The sequence below is a fragment of the Telopea speciosissima genome, chromosome 5 (genome assembly GCF_018873765.1).
Source record: "Telopea speciosissima isolate NSW1024214 ecotype Mountain lineage chromosome 5, Tspe_v1, whole genome shotgun sequence".
Classification (NCBI taxonomy): domain Eukaryota; kingdom Viridiplantae; phylum Streptophyta; class Magnoliopsida; order Proteales; family Proteaceae; genus Telopea; species Telopea speciosissima.
The window spans coordinates 10768935-10784620 of record NC_057920.1 but is presented as its reverse complement, the minus strand read 5'-3'; the positions used below and the strand labels follow the sequence as shown (position 1 = coordinate 10784620).

The 15686-nt window shown below is 37.3% G+C and overlaps 1 protein-coding gene and 3 non-coding genes across 5 annotated transcripts; all 4 read left to right on the top strand.

Annotated features, from left to right (window-relative positions):
• The first annotated feature begins 3444 nt into the window (after positions 1–3444).
• Positions 3445–8205, top strand: LOC122662498 (cold-regulated 413 plasma membrane protein 2-like). Of its 2 annotated transcripts, XM_043858152.1 has the most exons (5): positions 3445–3484; positions 3602–3786; positions 5125–5232; positions 5326–5396; positions 7912–8205. In XM_043858152.1, the coding sequence occupies exons 2-5, from the start codon at positions 3611–3613 to the stop codon at positions 8163–8165; spliced, it is 609 nt and encodes a 202-aa protein (XP_043714087.1). In that variant the 5' UTR covers positions 3445–3484; positions 3602–3610; the 3' UTR covers positions 8166–8205. The 2 variants fall into 2 exon arrangements, with proteins under 2 accessions (XP_043714087.1, XP_043714088.1); XM_043858153.1 differs by lacking the exon at positions 3445–3484 and having other exon boundaries at positions 3532–3786.
• A 5445-nt stretch (positions 8206–13650) lies between these two features.
• On the top strand, positions 13651–13739 carry LOC122663484. The gene has a single exon (XR_006333152.1). It is a non-coding gene; the product is annotated as a small nucleolar RNA SNOR75 (small nucleolar RNA).
• Positions 13740–15169: 1430 nt separating this feature from the next.
• On the top strand, positions 15170–15269 carry LOC122663461. The gene has a single exon (XR_006333133.1). It is a non-coding gene; the product is annotated as a small nucleolar RNA Z161/Z228 (small nucleolar RNA).
• Positions 15270–15340: 71 nt separating this feature from the next.
• On the top strand, positions 15341–15409 carry LOC122663452. Its single transcript, XR_006333124.1, has one exon. It is a non-coding gene; the product is annotated as a small nucleolar RNA Z105 (small nucleolar RNA).
• The last annotated feature ends 277 nt before the right edge of the window (positions 15410–15686 follow it).

Here is a 15686-nt window from a genome sequence, read left to right as displayed (position 1 = left end):
AATTCGCAATCTTACTAATTTTTGGGAAAAGGATTTCCGTACGGATCTTTATCACCTCCAGTTTGCTGACCGACCCAGTTCCCCAGTTCTTCTAACAAAGGGGGGCTGAAATTAATTTTCCTCTCCGCACCAAATGATTGTCCCACCCCTATGAAAGGCGGAAATACCATCCTTATTTGGTGCCTCCACACATACTCTTATTGACCCAACTCTCCCATAAGAAACATGTCCCCATTTTTTTAAATTAAATTTGTTTTAAAGATATATTTGTTTCGATGTATAATAATTTTTTGTGCTTGGTCATGTGGCCCGGAAAATTATCCTCTCTAATTCTTAAAGTGTGGAAGTGTTGGCAGTGCTAATGGAGATGTTGACACCTGATAGCTGCCGCATCCAATGGTCCGAGCTCATTGACATGGACGGTTGGATGCGCAGCTGCTAGGTGTCGACATCTCCACCTAGCACTGTCGCACTACCACACTTTAAGGAATTGGAGAGGATACTAATCCCGTGTGGCCCCTGTGCCAGTGCAAGGACCAATGGGAGCATGCACCAAACATCTAACATGGGGGTGGGTGGTCATTTCACCACCTTTGTGTCTGGGCATAGGGGTGTGCGACCAAGCAATGTTCTTTTTACCTAAATCTATTCTCTGTATACATCAGGATTTCAAGAGTCAATATTAAATCAACCGAGGTTGATCTTGATATCGGTCGATCCAGCTCGTCTGATCCTTGTACGAAAACTAAGGTTAAGAGTATTAAAACGCTAATTCCAAGGTTGACCTAGTGCAATCCAAGCTGAACTGGCTAGGATCGATATGGATCCCAATTCTATGTTTTGAATCCCTCATATACATTTTTTTTTTTTAAAAAAAATTACAGGGAAAGATATTCGTACACAGGAAATTCTCCCCATCAATTCCATCAAATAGGAGTTAGGGATGTTTATGTCATTTTGGATGGACATTTATGACAATTTGATTGCATGCAATGCGAATCGTTCACAGGCACCACCATTTGTCTAAAAATAAAGAGAAAAACTCTTTAGTCTGCTCCTAGTAAAAGAAGTCAGTTGTAGTCACTCCAACGGATAATCAGAGAACTTCTTCACATAAAATAAAAGGTTCATCAATTTACAAATAGAATTTGTAACCATACTTTAGGTTTGTTATTTTGGTATTGAATTTGCTTGGAGACAAAACCATGACTTACATGCAGAATTTTTTTAACTTACCCAAGTGAGAATCAATCAACACACATGAGTGCCAAATTGTTGCAACTAATGTTGGAATCTCGCATTGCCCAAGAGAAATTGTTTGGTTGACAGTTTGGGGTGAATGACGGAGAGGAGAGTAGGGAATAGGGAGAGGGGGAAGAGGGAAGATTGTATCGAAATTTCTTGAGATTTAATAAATTACAAGGAAAAGAAAACATGTACAACCTTTGTATAGATTGTTTTATATTTTTTTCACGTAATAATCAGTGGGCTCATAATCTCACATTGACACATTCTTTCATATTCTGATCATGTGGACTTTATGTGGACCCCATAGGGATGATACCATTTTTCAGCTCATCATCAGTGTTGTAGTGTGCAGATTTCTTCTTACACTACCTTTGTTAAAAACCCTCCCCTTACACTGGGCCTAAACCCAATTCTAAAAGACAAGTGACAAAATATTAAGAATATAGAAAAGAGGTTATACAAGTTTTTTTTTTTTGTAAAATGAATCTATTGATTATCAAGTGTAGGACATGTAGTTATAGGAATACATACTTCCATCAGTCACAGAGTGGAAGTTAGCCAAGTTGCCGTACACTACATTGATAACGCCTTCCAGGCCAGAGAATCAGTCACAACATTGGCTTCTCTAAGAATGTAGACAAACTTACAGGATAGCATGAAAGAAAATAGGTGCCTAATATCCGATACAACCTGCGAGAGATTTAAAGATACATGTCTGTTGGGATTTACAAGGAAAGAGATAACGTTTCTGCCATCAGATTCAAGAATGAGGTGATCAATTGCGAGAGTAATGCCTTCCAATATACCACTACGCAACACAAGAGCTTCACCAACTGAAACATCACAAAAGAAGTCATCTCAAATTTAGCTAGGAGTGGATTCTCTTCCTAGTCCCTAGATATAATCCCCAAACTACATTTACCACTTTTCGGAGCGTAACAATTAACTTTAACGAAAGGTCTCGAAGGAGGGAGCCACTTCTTAAGAGATATTTGCTACAAGAATGAGGTGATCAACAGAGTAATGCCTTCCAATATTCCACTACGCAACACAAGAGCTTCAAAAACATCACAAAGAGTCTTCAAATTTAGCTGAGATTTCTTTCCTAGTCCTAGAGGCCCCTCTAAGGTATTACTACCAGAGAAGCAGCTGAGTGAGTTTAGGAACTCCATTTGGGCTTGCACCGTCGCTTAGTCTCTTCTACCAAAAGTCAGATCATTACGAGATCTCCACAAATGCCAAGTTATGAAGCTCACCAGACACTCCAGATCCCTTCCACAACTCTTCCCCATCGCGGACAAGCCCTTCCAATGAGAGATTTAATCTGAAAAATAATTGTAACTACGAAAAGATTTATCATAAAATAAAAGAAAAAGGTTTTGTGGCAGTTCATATAAACTGAATCCAAATAAACAATACAAAAGAGAGAGGACTTTTTGAGCAAGCAGGAAAGGGGAGCACCCCCAATGGATTGTGATAAAATAATATCGATCATAAGAAGACAGCGAGATCATTTCATGTGAGAAAAAGAGAGATAGACACATCCCCTACTCAACAGCCCACATAACCTTTTCCCAATAAAAAAAATGAGTCCGATGAATCTTCACGTACATGAGCGTATGTGAACAACTCACTATCGTTCAGAAAAAATATTCTCACAGATTGGATTCTGAACGGCTGTGAATCGTTCACATACGCTCACGTGTCTGAAGATTCCCTGCATAGCAACTCAACAATGACAAGGTGGAGCTAATCAGTATAGTACCAACACGTGGCATAAATCCAAACTTGGCCAAAGTTAGCCGCCAGAATTTGGCAGTTCTACTAATAACATGAAAATTCCAAGTCAAATATCTACTCTCCAACTTCCACGAATACATTTTCTTCAATTCAATCTCTCTCATCAGCTTATTTGTCTCTTGTTTTTTTCTTCATAAAAATGTGTGTTTTAGTTGTCGCTACGCGGTTAATTAAGATGTCGACGACGATGATCAGTTAATCACAAGTTCACAACAACCAATCATATTTAATTACAAAGATAATGTATGGCTCAGACCAATCAGAGTTTACTCCGGTGTCTCACGGTCCATGAAATGTCCACACGTAGCGTTAACGTGGCACGCTGATTCAGTTAAGTTTATATTAAAAATGGTACTTCTCTCTCTCTCTCTCTCTCTCTATTTACGGTAAGCGTAGCCGCGTAGAACCCAAATCAATCCAGAAGGAAACCGAAGAGGTCAGACTTTTGGGGGATCACATTCTATTTCATTTCCTCTCTTTCTCTGAAATTCTTCTCTGCAATTGCGAATTCTGCTACATTTTTTTTGGGTTTAACTTTTATTTTTCCCCTTAGATCTGAACAATGAGGAAGACGGGATATTTGGCCATGAAAACTGATCCGACGACGACCGAGTTGATCAATTCCGATCTCAAGGAGCTCGGCAATGCCGCGAAGAAGCTCGCCGTTCATGCCGCAAAGTTGGGAGGCCTGGGTTTTGGAACTACTTTTCTTAAATGGGTGGCTTCCTTTGCTGCAATGTAAGTCTGCCCCCCCCCCCCCCCTCTCTCTCGCTCGAATATCCCCTTCTTGATAAGTTAAATTATTTGATTTTAAGTAGAATGTCGTTTGTGATACATGTTTAATGGAATAATAAGTTGCCCTGGTTTTGTGGTCTGTGAGATAATCTGATGAATTTATGTTTCTTTGTCGGGAATTTAGATATTGAAATGAGTCCTCTTTGTCTCATTATTTCCTGATCGTTATCTTGTTTGATCATATTAGTTATACTGTAATCTGCCAATATGATTTGGATGGTCTTAATCGACGCTACTTTTTTTCAGTTTGGCTGTCGCAATCCCTATGTTTCATATGAACTTTTCTGATTCATTTAAGACATTCAAAAGATTTTCATCCTTTGCTTCCCTTTTATACCTTGAATCTGCTATGTGCCTTTCAGAAGGAACTATCATTGGCAGACATTTTGTTGGTCTGAAAATTGCTAAGACCTTTGTGGCAACCCGTTGGTTTTTCATGTGGTTAGACGGGTCGAAGCATTTTGCTGTCATACGATTACCTAAAAGTGCACAGGAATTCTTATATCAACTCAAAAAAGTCTAGGATTAGATATTTCATTTTAAACCATGATTTGGAGTATATGTAAAAAATCATTATCTCCTGTAAGCCAAGGAGTCATGGCCACTATTTACGGCAACATACTTGAGTACGTCCGTATTGTTAAGTATGATCATGATGTCCTGTTCCATTTGCTGGGTTGATTTCTTATATCTTGCTAAGTCACCAAGCTCTGTCAGTGCAATTTGGGGCAGCATCTGCATGGGAAATTTTATGTGCTGATTTTGTGATGAATCTGTTCAATATTCTGCTACATCTAATCATCATTTGTTTTCTATGGACTTTGTGTGGAAGCTGTATTTCATTTTCTGTTTGCTATCAGAGTTCCACTCACATTACTAGAAAATGAGCCCATTTTCTAGTTTTAGAGATAGACGGATTTTTATTATTGCTCACAATGAGAGATTGTGAGACAAATAACTAATTAATTTGAGCAGCAAAATATTTGACTGCTTGCCTGTGCTGGAAGAGCCTTTTATATTAATGAAAGTGGAAATTTGCTGCTTTAGTTTCTTATGTATAACAGGAGGCTTTTAGTTATTCTCTATATCTGTCTATTAATTGACAAATAGTTGAATAGTCACTAAAAATACTCATTGGAGCCTTTGGCATAATGATTCCATCGCAACTCTGAGATTTGTAACTCTGGTGTGGCTCCATATACCGTAATGCATCTTTGCTACTTTTTACAGAGCTAGCAATCTTTAGCTGTTAACAGTATTCTCTTATATTCTTTAATGCAGTTACCTGTTGGTTTTGGACCGAACAAACTGGAGGACGAACATGCTGACTTCTCTGTTAGTTCCTTATATTTTCTTCAGTCTTCCTTCAGTATTGTTCAACGTTTTAAGGTGATCATCCTTACTGAATACACTTTTGTTCTTTGGATCAGTTTTTCTTCTTTATATTTTCATATAAATTAATTCAATTTGATTATTGAGCAGGGGGGAGGTTGGAAAATGGATTGCGTTTATTGCAATTGTATTACGGCTTTTCTTCCCACGACACTTTCCAGGTATGTGTTTCCAGTCTAACAATCTTGATGGATCATGTTTCTACTGACATGAGTGAAAGTATGTTTTTAAAGTTTCTATTTGTTATGTTTTTTCAGTTTACTAAGGCCAATGTTTTCTAAAATCCAGTTCTTATCTATTTTGTCGCTTCAAAATGCATTCTAGACCTAGAATCTATTCCGAGAATGCATACCAAACACAGCCTAAGTATTTATAGTATGCAAAAACCCGAAGCCTTCAGTCCAGTACTGGCCCATTTAGTTGGCAGATACACAGCTCAATAGATGAGAAGTAAAGCCCAAGCCAGACTTGCCATCAGATTTGAACTCTGCTAGTGTCAATTTTCTGCACCTGAGATTTTCTTTGGCTTTCACTGTGCCTAGATAAGGGTTTATTGCATTAAATGTTCTAAGTTACAAAACGTTGCATTTTAAGTCTTGGATCTTGAGTTGTACTAGAATTGTTCATTGGATGGGTTATCTTTTACTAAAGTGTGCCTTTTTGCTTTCTAAGTTACAAAACGTTTGATTTTAAGTCTTGGATCTTGAGATGTACTAGAGTTGTTCATTGGGTCATTTTTTACTTCTTTAGTCTATGAATTATCATCCTCAATCTTCCAAGGGATATTAGCTATTTTAGCATGGCAAACAGCTATTGTTTCCTTCAGAGCCTTTGAGATTCTCATTCAAGTGTAGTGCTGCAGATATAAGGTTTCCACTGCCATCTTGTATAATGGAACTTAAGCTTCCCTCCCTCCACCCCAAAAAAAACGAAGAAAAGATTTCATTTTTACTACTAATAATCAATTCTATCCCATTGTCTGGGAATATTTCCAATGGTTGAGCCACGTTTGTATATAACAAGTCTTCGCTTGGTGCAATGGTAAAAGCTTGAGCTGCAAGTGTGAAGAGCGGATTCAAGGCCGAGGGTGACCATTTGTGTAAAATAATGCCTAAGGTTAGGACTGGCCTCAATCCAGCCCTATTGGGACCCTGTGAAAGGTTAGGACTGGCCTCTTGCACCAGGTCAGGTTCTTTATGACTTATAGCATCTCCTATATATGTAATCTAACCTTCATCATGATAGTGAGTTTACTTATTAACAAAAAATCATTATAAACGTATGGACTATGGAGACCCATATAGAAAATCCTAGAATCTACAAAAATACCACCTTTGAAGCTTTGCAATTTTAGACAATACTCCTATCAGAACCCTTTGATTCGTTTACAAATGGAAGCCAAAATATCACCGATTCCTTATCTGATAAACTTCTCTTCTGAATTTTTAAGAGTCCTATCATTAATGTATTTGTTAATTACAGTTTTATTCCAGCATTTGTGATGTAGGGAGTGTTCTCCATCAGTCATATCAATTGAACAAGTAGTACAAGCATCACCCTAATCCAAATGCCCAAGGGTGCCCATCTGAAAAAGGTTTTTGTTATAGTGAATAAGATTTTGACTGGAGCTATAATTTGTGGAAATTGGGAATTTGGATGGAGAGAAAATTGGAAATATTAGCTGCAGGAGCATACCTGAATTCGGTGTCAGGTATGAAATACAAGTGAAGGTGATGAGATAGTTTGGAAAGGGTGATCAGGATGGTGGGAATTGAAGGTGAAGGGTTTTGGTCTCGAGGTTCAGAGAACCAGTGCAGGTAATGGAAATCAGTTACAGGTATCAAAATAAAGAGTAGAAATAAAAAAGAAGAATATGGTACCTCTTATTAAAAATCAATAACTCTAGAAATTAGCTATCATGAGAATTCAACTTCTAGATTGATCCCTTCAGGGCTGGTAATTCAATGGAGAAATAATAGAGAAAATGGTGGAGATTATAGGATGGAAAATATAGGAAGTGATTTCTGGAATATGAACAACTCAAGGAGGTTTTAATGCAGCAATCACTAGCACTGAAACTAAATAACCCTAGGTCAGCAACTATAAGAGTAGAACAGTAAGACTACAACTATAATTTCATGAGTAAAGAATTAGCTGCATAGCTGTCATGGGAGTATCACAATGATTTGAAATATCAGTAACTGAAGGCTTTCTAATTCCTTACTGAATGCACTTGTCAAATGGCTCAAAAGTATAAAATCAGAATTTGGGAAGTTACTGAACCAATTGAATTATTGATGAGGAAATACACACAATCACACTTGACAATGTTATTGAGTCACCATCAATTCGGCAGAGTGCCGCTTCCTCTATCACATGGATCCACCCTTGTGTACATAGTTTTGCATCCTGTTATCTTAATATATATTTTCTGATCTAATCAAATTTCTGAATGTAATGCTCTTCATTGTCACTGAACATCTAGTTTTGTTTCTTACCTAAGTAAATATATGGCATTATATAGAACAAAAGGCTATCATTCAGGCACATAAGATACATATGCTCACTGTTTACATTTGTTTATTATATGTGAAGACTCATCGGAGTACTTATTTTAGCTGGAGCAGCAGTTTGATGTTCAGCCTGTTTATTTATACTGGATGTTGGTGTGTGCAGACTGGCTGGAAATGCCTGGATCATTGATTCTTCTCCTTGCTGTGGCTCCAAACTTTTTCGCACTCACCCTGAGGAGCAGTTGGGTCGGCATCGCAATTTGTCTTGCCATTGGGTGTTATCTTTTACAAGAGCACATTCGTGCATCTGGTGGGTTCAGGAATTCCTTCACACGGAGCAATGGTATCTCAAACACAATGGGCATAATCATTTTGCTGGTTTATCCTGTCTGGGCCTTGGTACTCCACTTCCTCTAGTCCCTCTGAAATGCAGCTATGGACTATCCTCTGGTTTATTTGTTAGACCTGCAAATGTTATTAGTTGTTGGTTTCCAATCTGAGCAAAACTATTTATTTGTATCATTTGTTAAACCTGCACTATTATCAGAACTTCTGTTTTAAATATTTGTTTTAAGCCTGTGAATTATGTTAAAAGAAAACCTTGGGCAATGTCAGCCTCTGAATCCCAGCACTCTTCAATTGTTTGGAGACCTTTACAGCCTACATGCAGGGGAGAGCCCAGATGGCTTTCTATCTAATGTCAAGTGTCCAACGATTCTTTTTCGAGATTGGAGGTTTTCTCGACCTTCCATATTTTTGAGACCAGTCCCCATCATGGCTCACCACTTCAACGACCTTTAGTGGCATATCCATTTTTATGGTCCAGTTTCAACTTTCAACCAAAAAAAATTGAAGGAAGCCTCTCAAAACTCAAAAGTGAGTTTTTTTTTTTGGGGTAGAAAATAATAGCTAATTTATTGATACGTGAAAAACTCTCGGAGTCCGCTTTGCAAAGGTTAGACAGCCATGGAGTGGATATCGGCCAGCTAAACCTACACGTACAGAACAAGGCTTTCCAGGCCAGACAGTCAGCAGAGCTGTTAGTCTCTCTTGGAACATAGTGAAAAGACACTGACAGAATCTCAAAAGTGAGTTGACGCTGGTGAAAGTTTTCTCCTGTAAAGAGGAAGAATCCGATCTAATTGAATTAGGTAAGGGGTGTTTTAAGTTTTCTCCAAAAAAAACCTATGAATGATACAAGTACTAAAACCCTATAAAGATTTGTGAACCATAGTCTGATAGATGAACCGTCATCTATGGGCCAAGAAAAACTTTGTCCTTAAATTTTTATCATACAAGAAAGGTATTGTCTATTACCATCCATGATCAATGGTACAAGTATGAGATACCATGTATTATTATATTATATATGTCGCCCCCGTCTTGTATATGTATACTACCCATGTAAAATTCAGCCTAGGATCAGGTCTGTCCGGGTAAGTCCAACGCCTAGAACCTAGCCCCAGTTTGAAGTTTGAGTTGACTGAGACAGATTTCTCAACTTACCTAGGCCATAGGTAAGAAATTCCAGGCGAAGCCTACAAAGTTGGGTAAGCCACTGAATTGACAATTATAGGACTTAGATTGGAGATCGTGGATTGTAGATGGTGAGATCGATCAACTCTGGTGGTTACCGTCATTGGAGGGGAACTATAAATCTATAATGATGGGATGAAATTATTATTGTTTAGAGAAATTTATGTTTATCTTTCCTGTGGTTTTAAACAATTATGTTTATCATCCTTGAAATTTCATTTATTTCATGAACTTTCCTTGTATTTTGAAAGATTTTTACAAACGTGCCCCTATCGCTAGATGTGAACAGTTAAGTGATGATGTCATCATCCAAATATTAATTAAATACCCATAATACCCTTAATGAAGGTGGTTTTACAGAAGGGAAATTTACATCTACCATCCCTGTATTTTCAAACAATTATGTCTACCACCCTTGGAGTTTTAAAAATTATGTACGTACCCCTGAGTGCTAACTCTGTTAGTTTTATTTTGAAAAGATAATTTTGCCCTTTCTTATTTGTTTTTAATAAACTCACCCCATCCATCCTTGTTACCATTGCATACCTTTATCTGGAGCGACAAGGGTTTGGGAGTCAACAACCTTCCATTTTGCGATCACCTGCTGCTTCGACGGAAATGCTGCGCTTGATTTTGCAGAGGATATGTTGGCGACGACTTTCCCTTTTGAGACGATGGTGTTTCAAACAAATGGGGGTAAATATGTAAAAGCACCTTTTTTTTTTGGTGAACTTAAAAAAGATTTTCAGGGGTGGTAGACGTAATTGTTTGAATCCACAGGGGTGGTACCGTGGTAAACATAAATTTCCTTAATAACAAATAAGAAAGGGCAAAATTGTCTTTTCAAAATAAAACTAACAGAGTTAGCACTCAGGGGTACAGACGTACCTTTTAAAATTCTAGGGGTGGTAGACGTAAATTTTCCTATTATTTATGTAACAGGTGATGTTTCCAAAAATCAGAAGATAAATGTGGGTTATCCATTTTTACATATTTTTAATCTACATTATTTGTTTCCACTTAGAGTTGGGAGAGTACACTGGATATGTGCCTAGGGTATTTGATTGAATTAGACTTGAAATTTGATAGGTAGCTAACTTATATCATTTTCTCTCTATCTAACTGTTGGATTGGACATATCATTTGTCCACGTGGCAGAATAGACGCTTTGTGACATTTGAGAATAAAATAACATACTTTTGTGTAATAATAATAAGGGAAAGGGTTTGGCATAGAGGAGCATACCAATAAGGTGCGACGAAACGGTATAGTATATTAGAGATTAGCAAGGTCAATGTGAGGAAGAGAAACACACAAATGTATTATCGTAGCTTACCCCAGCGGCTCAGAGAACCTTTTCCCTAATAATAATAAGGGAGAGAATTTTCCCATGCTACCAACGTGAGACATTGCACTCTACCACCACTTAGTAGTCTGAAAAAGGTATCATCCATGTGGATCTCACATTTTTTAAATAGATAAAATACAACATATGTGTGGGGCCCTCGCTTTTTAAGAAAGAGCATGTGAAAGAATTTGCATATGGACAGCGTGCTAATCTTTTCCCCTAATAATAATTCACCTACTATTATTAAGGTAAGAGATCGCTGCCTCATCACATAGCCTGTTATGTGCCTAATAGGGCCCACTCTAGGGTATATGCACTAGATTGGGCCAGCCTAATATGTGATAGGTTAAAGGGCTTAATTTAACGCATTTCATCAGTTTCAGAGCTTTTGGCGTATCGTTCAAGTACCTATCATTTGGTATCAGAGCTGGGCATTACATCACAGGTTCGAGTCACAGAAAGGCTACCTAAGAGAGGGCTACTTAGAGTAGAGTGAAAACGTCATGAAAGGACTACCTGCCGCCAGACAAAAACCTTGGAGTAAAGGGCTATCTGCGACCAGACAAAAACCTTAGAGCAGAGTAGAACCGCTTGGAAAGGGCTACCTACTGCCAGAGTGAAAGCTACTTAGAGTGAGAACCGCCGAGGATGACGGCTACAGAAGCGTAGTGGTCTGTTATGAGTCTAATGGGACCCACTCTAATGTATAACCCCTAGATTAGGCCAGCCTAGTATGTGATAGGTTAAAATGCTTGATTTAACGCGTTCCATTAGTTTCAAAGCTTTTGGTGTATCGGTCAAGTACCTAACATAGCCCTTTCATCAGCATAGGAGATAATGAGAGCAAGTGTGGAGGCATGTACATGGATGAGATTTTTTATTTCATAGGGGGTAGGGTGGTAATATTGGGCCTTCATGCGTCTGGACGCAGGGGCTACATGACCAGACAACCTTCTTTTTCCCTTATTATTAAGAAAAATGGTTCCTATACACTCATGGGCGGAACCTTTCTACACTCCCGATTTAAATATCGCTCAGTGAATAGATGATGTGGCTTTTTTAACCATCTGATTGAGTCATGGTATAGAAGTAACAAGTCAAATTCATAGCCTATTTTAGTCAAATGCCCTTTTGTGTATTGGCATGCATCCCATGTATGTCCATCCACGTCTTGGGTGCTTTGATTTGTGATCAATTACTAAATAGATTGGGTAATTCTAGGACAAGTTTCTCAATAGTTATAGAACTGAAAGACCAATAAGGAACCGAAACCGCTAGGACCTGTTTAAGATATATATTTAATCCTAATTAATATATGTGTGTGTGTGTGTGTGTATATATATATTGGTAGAATCCTAGTTAATATAGTAGATAGTTAAAATGTGTCTTTAACGATTGTTTTTTGCCATTTTTTGAATTGATCTCAAATGTACGCCAAAAAGCGTAGAAAAAAATGGTATTTTTTAAACTATTTAATTTTATTACTTAAAAAATAATTTAATATTATAAAACTTATGGTCATACCCATACGTACAAGTACACTAGTAACATTTATCGAATTTGAAAAAGAGTTAGAAGAAATAGTTTGATCCTCTTATTTCTCAAACTGAGAGATCCAAGAATGGGGATCCTAATGTATATAGATACAAATGGTTCAATGGGAGCAAAAAATTCCAGGAACATTTGGAACATTTCAAAAGACCCGTTTTCAAGTTGTCTTTGATCAATTATATATTAATCAATATTCGTTTGATTGGTCCGAGGTTATTGACAAAGAAGATATGTCTAAGTCACTTCTCTTTTTCTTTGTGAGTTTTAGGAATATCCCCCAATTCATAGGTCGTACAAGCACACCCATACGGATAGAGCTTGGTCTATATATACATTAGATTGTCTTACGCTTTTGTGTTCGAATATTGTTACACAGTTTCATGCTTCTGTCTCCAAATACTATCATTGTTTCCTTCGTACCTATGTTCTTCTTTTCTCTGTATATTAGTGTTTTAGTGCACTTGTACATCAATGTTTGGGTATACTCAAACCAGTATTCTGAGTCTATTGTATTAGTCTTCCGAGTCAGTATATTGAGTATAGCTTTCGGGCTCCTTGTGTAATCATATTTAGAGATGCATCTTATGTGATTATAGAATTGTTTTATCTTCGAATATAATTGTATTATCAACCCGATTTGCACATTTTAGTGCGTTTAAAGACCTTAAGGGGAGTATCGTTCTAATACGACTCAACTCAACCGTCATTATCTTCAACACAGCAAGATGACAGATTTCAATGTTGTGCACTTCTACATCAACAAGTACAAGAAAATTTCGGCCATATACTATCGCAACTCTATAACAAATAAGTCTTATATCTATTGTCATTATATTACTTTACAACAAAAAGCCTAATTTTTTGCTACTTTATAACAAATAAGTCTTATACTTTTATATCTATTGTCATTATATTACTTTACAACAAAAAGCCTAATTTTTTGAAGCATGAATCCCCAAGAATCATGAATATTGGATTTCAATCTAATTTGATTTGAATTGGGAATCCGATTTCGATTCCAATTCCAGTTCCAATTCTTAAAATCATGCTTAGATGAGGTCTTGGAAGTTGAGTTGTTTTTACCTCAATAATGTTAGCTCTTTGCACATACGAAGGATGAAAATATCATCCTCCTATAGTCAAGTTAACACAACTTGAGGTGTTAACGAGTAAGGAGATTTTAGTAACTTCAAGTTTTCCATCTAACAGAAACCCTAAAATTCTTAGTTTCTTACACCTATAAAGCCCAAGGAGCACGGCTCTCGGCGCACTCGCTCTGTGCATTTTCTCTTCCACTTTTCTTTTGATGTTCGAAATTTTTTAGTGGGCAATCATTTGCTCTTTCATTTCCTCTTATGTTAGTGATCTTCGATTCGATTATTACTACGTTTTAGTAAGTTTTGCAGTTTTTGTTGGTTATTGGTTTGTTCATTTTCTGCTTGGTTTGGTGGTTGTTGGTTATGTGTTTCTCTGTGATGAACAAATTAAAGATGACGAGTCCGATTTAATTCCATTCCATTCTTGTGACGACAAATCGAGGCATTTGTCTGAGAGAAACCCATCACTTGAGATTGATAATGGGTTTTCATTTCTTTTTTTCGGGGTTGCTTTTCTGAATTTTGATTTTGATTTGCTCTTAGGGTTTTATTGGTTTAACCAAAGTCTCTCTCTCTCTCTCTCTCTCTCGTTCTTTGTCCCTGAGATCGTAGACAGTGAACAGAGAGATTGATTGCCTCCTTCTGTTTTGATGGGGAGGGTCGGTAATTTGATTGCTAAATAACTAAAAAGGTACTCTCTAATTATATAATTTCATTGAAAGTGGAAGAAGATTGAATAGAATCTGTGGATGATCATTAATCATTTATCAGATTTGTTTATATTTTCTCTTAGTAATTTCGACGAACATGTGTAATGCATAATGTAGTTGTTTGTTGCATGATTACTGAAATCTCTATCAGTGCCACCATCTGGGTTTAATTGGTGGTGGAAGTAATTATTGAGGGGGTCGGTGTGACCAGGGGGTTGGGGAATGTGGCGATGATGATAAACGTCGTCACTCTCTACCTCTTATGTAATGAGGTTCACCTGTGATTATGTTTCAAGCACTTTTGAGCTACATTCTCCCCCTCGCCTGCTACCTCTCGCTTCTCTCCTTTTCTCCATTCCCTCACCTCAACGTTTTGTGCAGAAATGTATATAATTTTATAAACCCTGAATCTGTATCAATCAAGTTGGATCCGGTTTCTGTCCAAATATTGATTTCTACTGATCAATTGTAGTCACCGGAAAGAGTTTAAGAGATTTGAATCGGTTGGATTGGCCAGGATACAAAAAATATCTCTAACCACTGGTCCAGACTCCATAGTCTTCCTCGTTCTCTCTTGTATTACTGTCGACCAGAATCTTCTCTCACCACTGCACCTCGCTTCTCTTTCTCCCCCAAACGGTGATAACCACGAGGCACACAAGCAGACAAATCGGGAAGCTAAGCAGGCATCTAGTCGTTGCTTCATTCATTGTCGTCCATTGATCTGCAGAGTGGTGCCCTATTTCTTTGGTACTTGTTAAATTAAGTCCTTTGAACCTATCCAATACAAGGATAGGTCAATATAGTGGATCAAAAGCTCCATTAGATACATAATAGATCACTATGTTTTCGCAACTGTCGTCCTTGATGGTTGTCATTCTGAATTCTTACTCACCCTACTACCAAATCGCTTGCGAAATCCAAGCTTTCTTATGGCCTCTTCTGTCAGGGTTTTTTAGGAGATGGATTGGTTTCTTTTGGGATTGGTGTCTAGTTTGTATGATTACGCATTCATCAAATCAAAAAAAGAAAGGGATGTGTGGGTTTAGTCTCACATTGGGATCTGTCATTCCATGGTTTTAAAAGTTCGACATTCCATGGTTTTAAAAGTTCGATTAACCTTTTGGGATTGGGGTGTGGTTGGTGTGATTACATTTTAAAAAAAAAAAAAAAAATTGAAAACCAAATGATTAGATCGATTGGATTTAATTTCTCACGATGGTCATCTGAGACACTACTGTGTCAATATTGATGTATAATCCAATGTTTACTGATGGTTTTTCTTATCTCTGGAATTTGTATTTTATTTTTGTTCTTAAATTTTTTTTTTTTGGGAGTTTACGTGACTGAGTATAATGATGATGATCTTAAATCTGCCGATGCTTTCGTGACTGGATAAAATCCTCCTACTCATTCTGAATACTCACTCGCTCAACATATGGTTCATGGTGCTATGGTTTAATCCTATTTTTTTCCCTGGGTTTTACAGATCTCAGATCTCAACATTCTGTCTTTATATTTTATCCAGTTTGGATTTTAAGTAATCATAATTTTCTGGTAGGTACAATGTGGAGAAATTGAACTCGTAGTATTATATTGAAAGATCTATGAAATTGCTAAAAATAATTTAGTCCTCTTCATTCTTAGTTCCATTCTTTGTATTCCTCGTCACATACTTTCATCTTAAAAAAATACT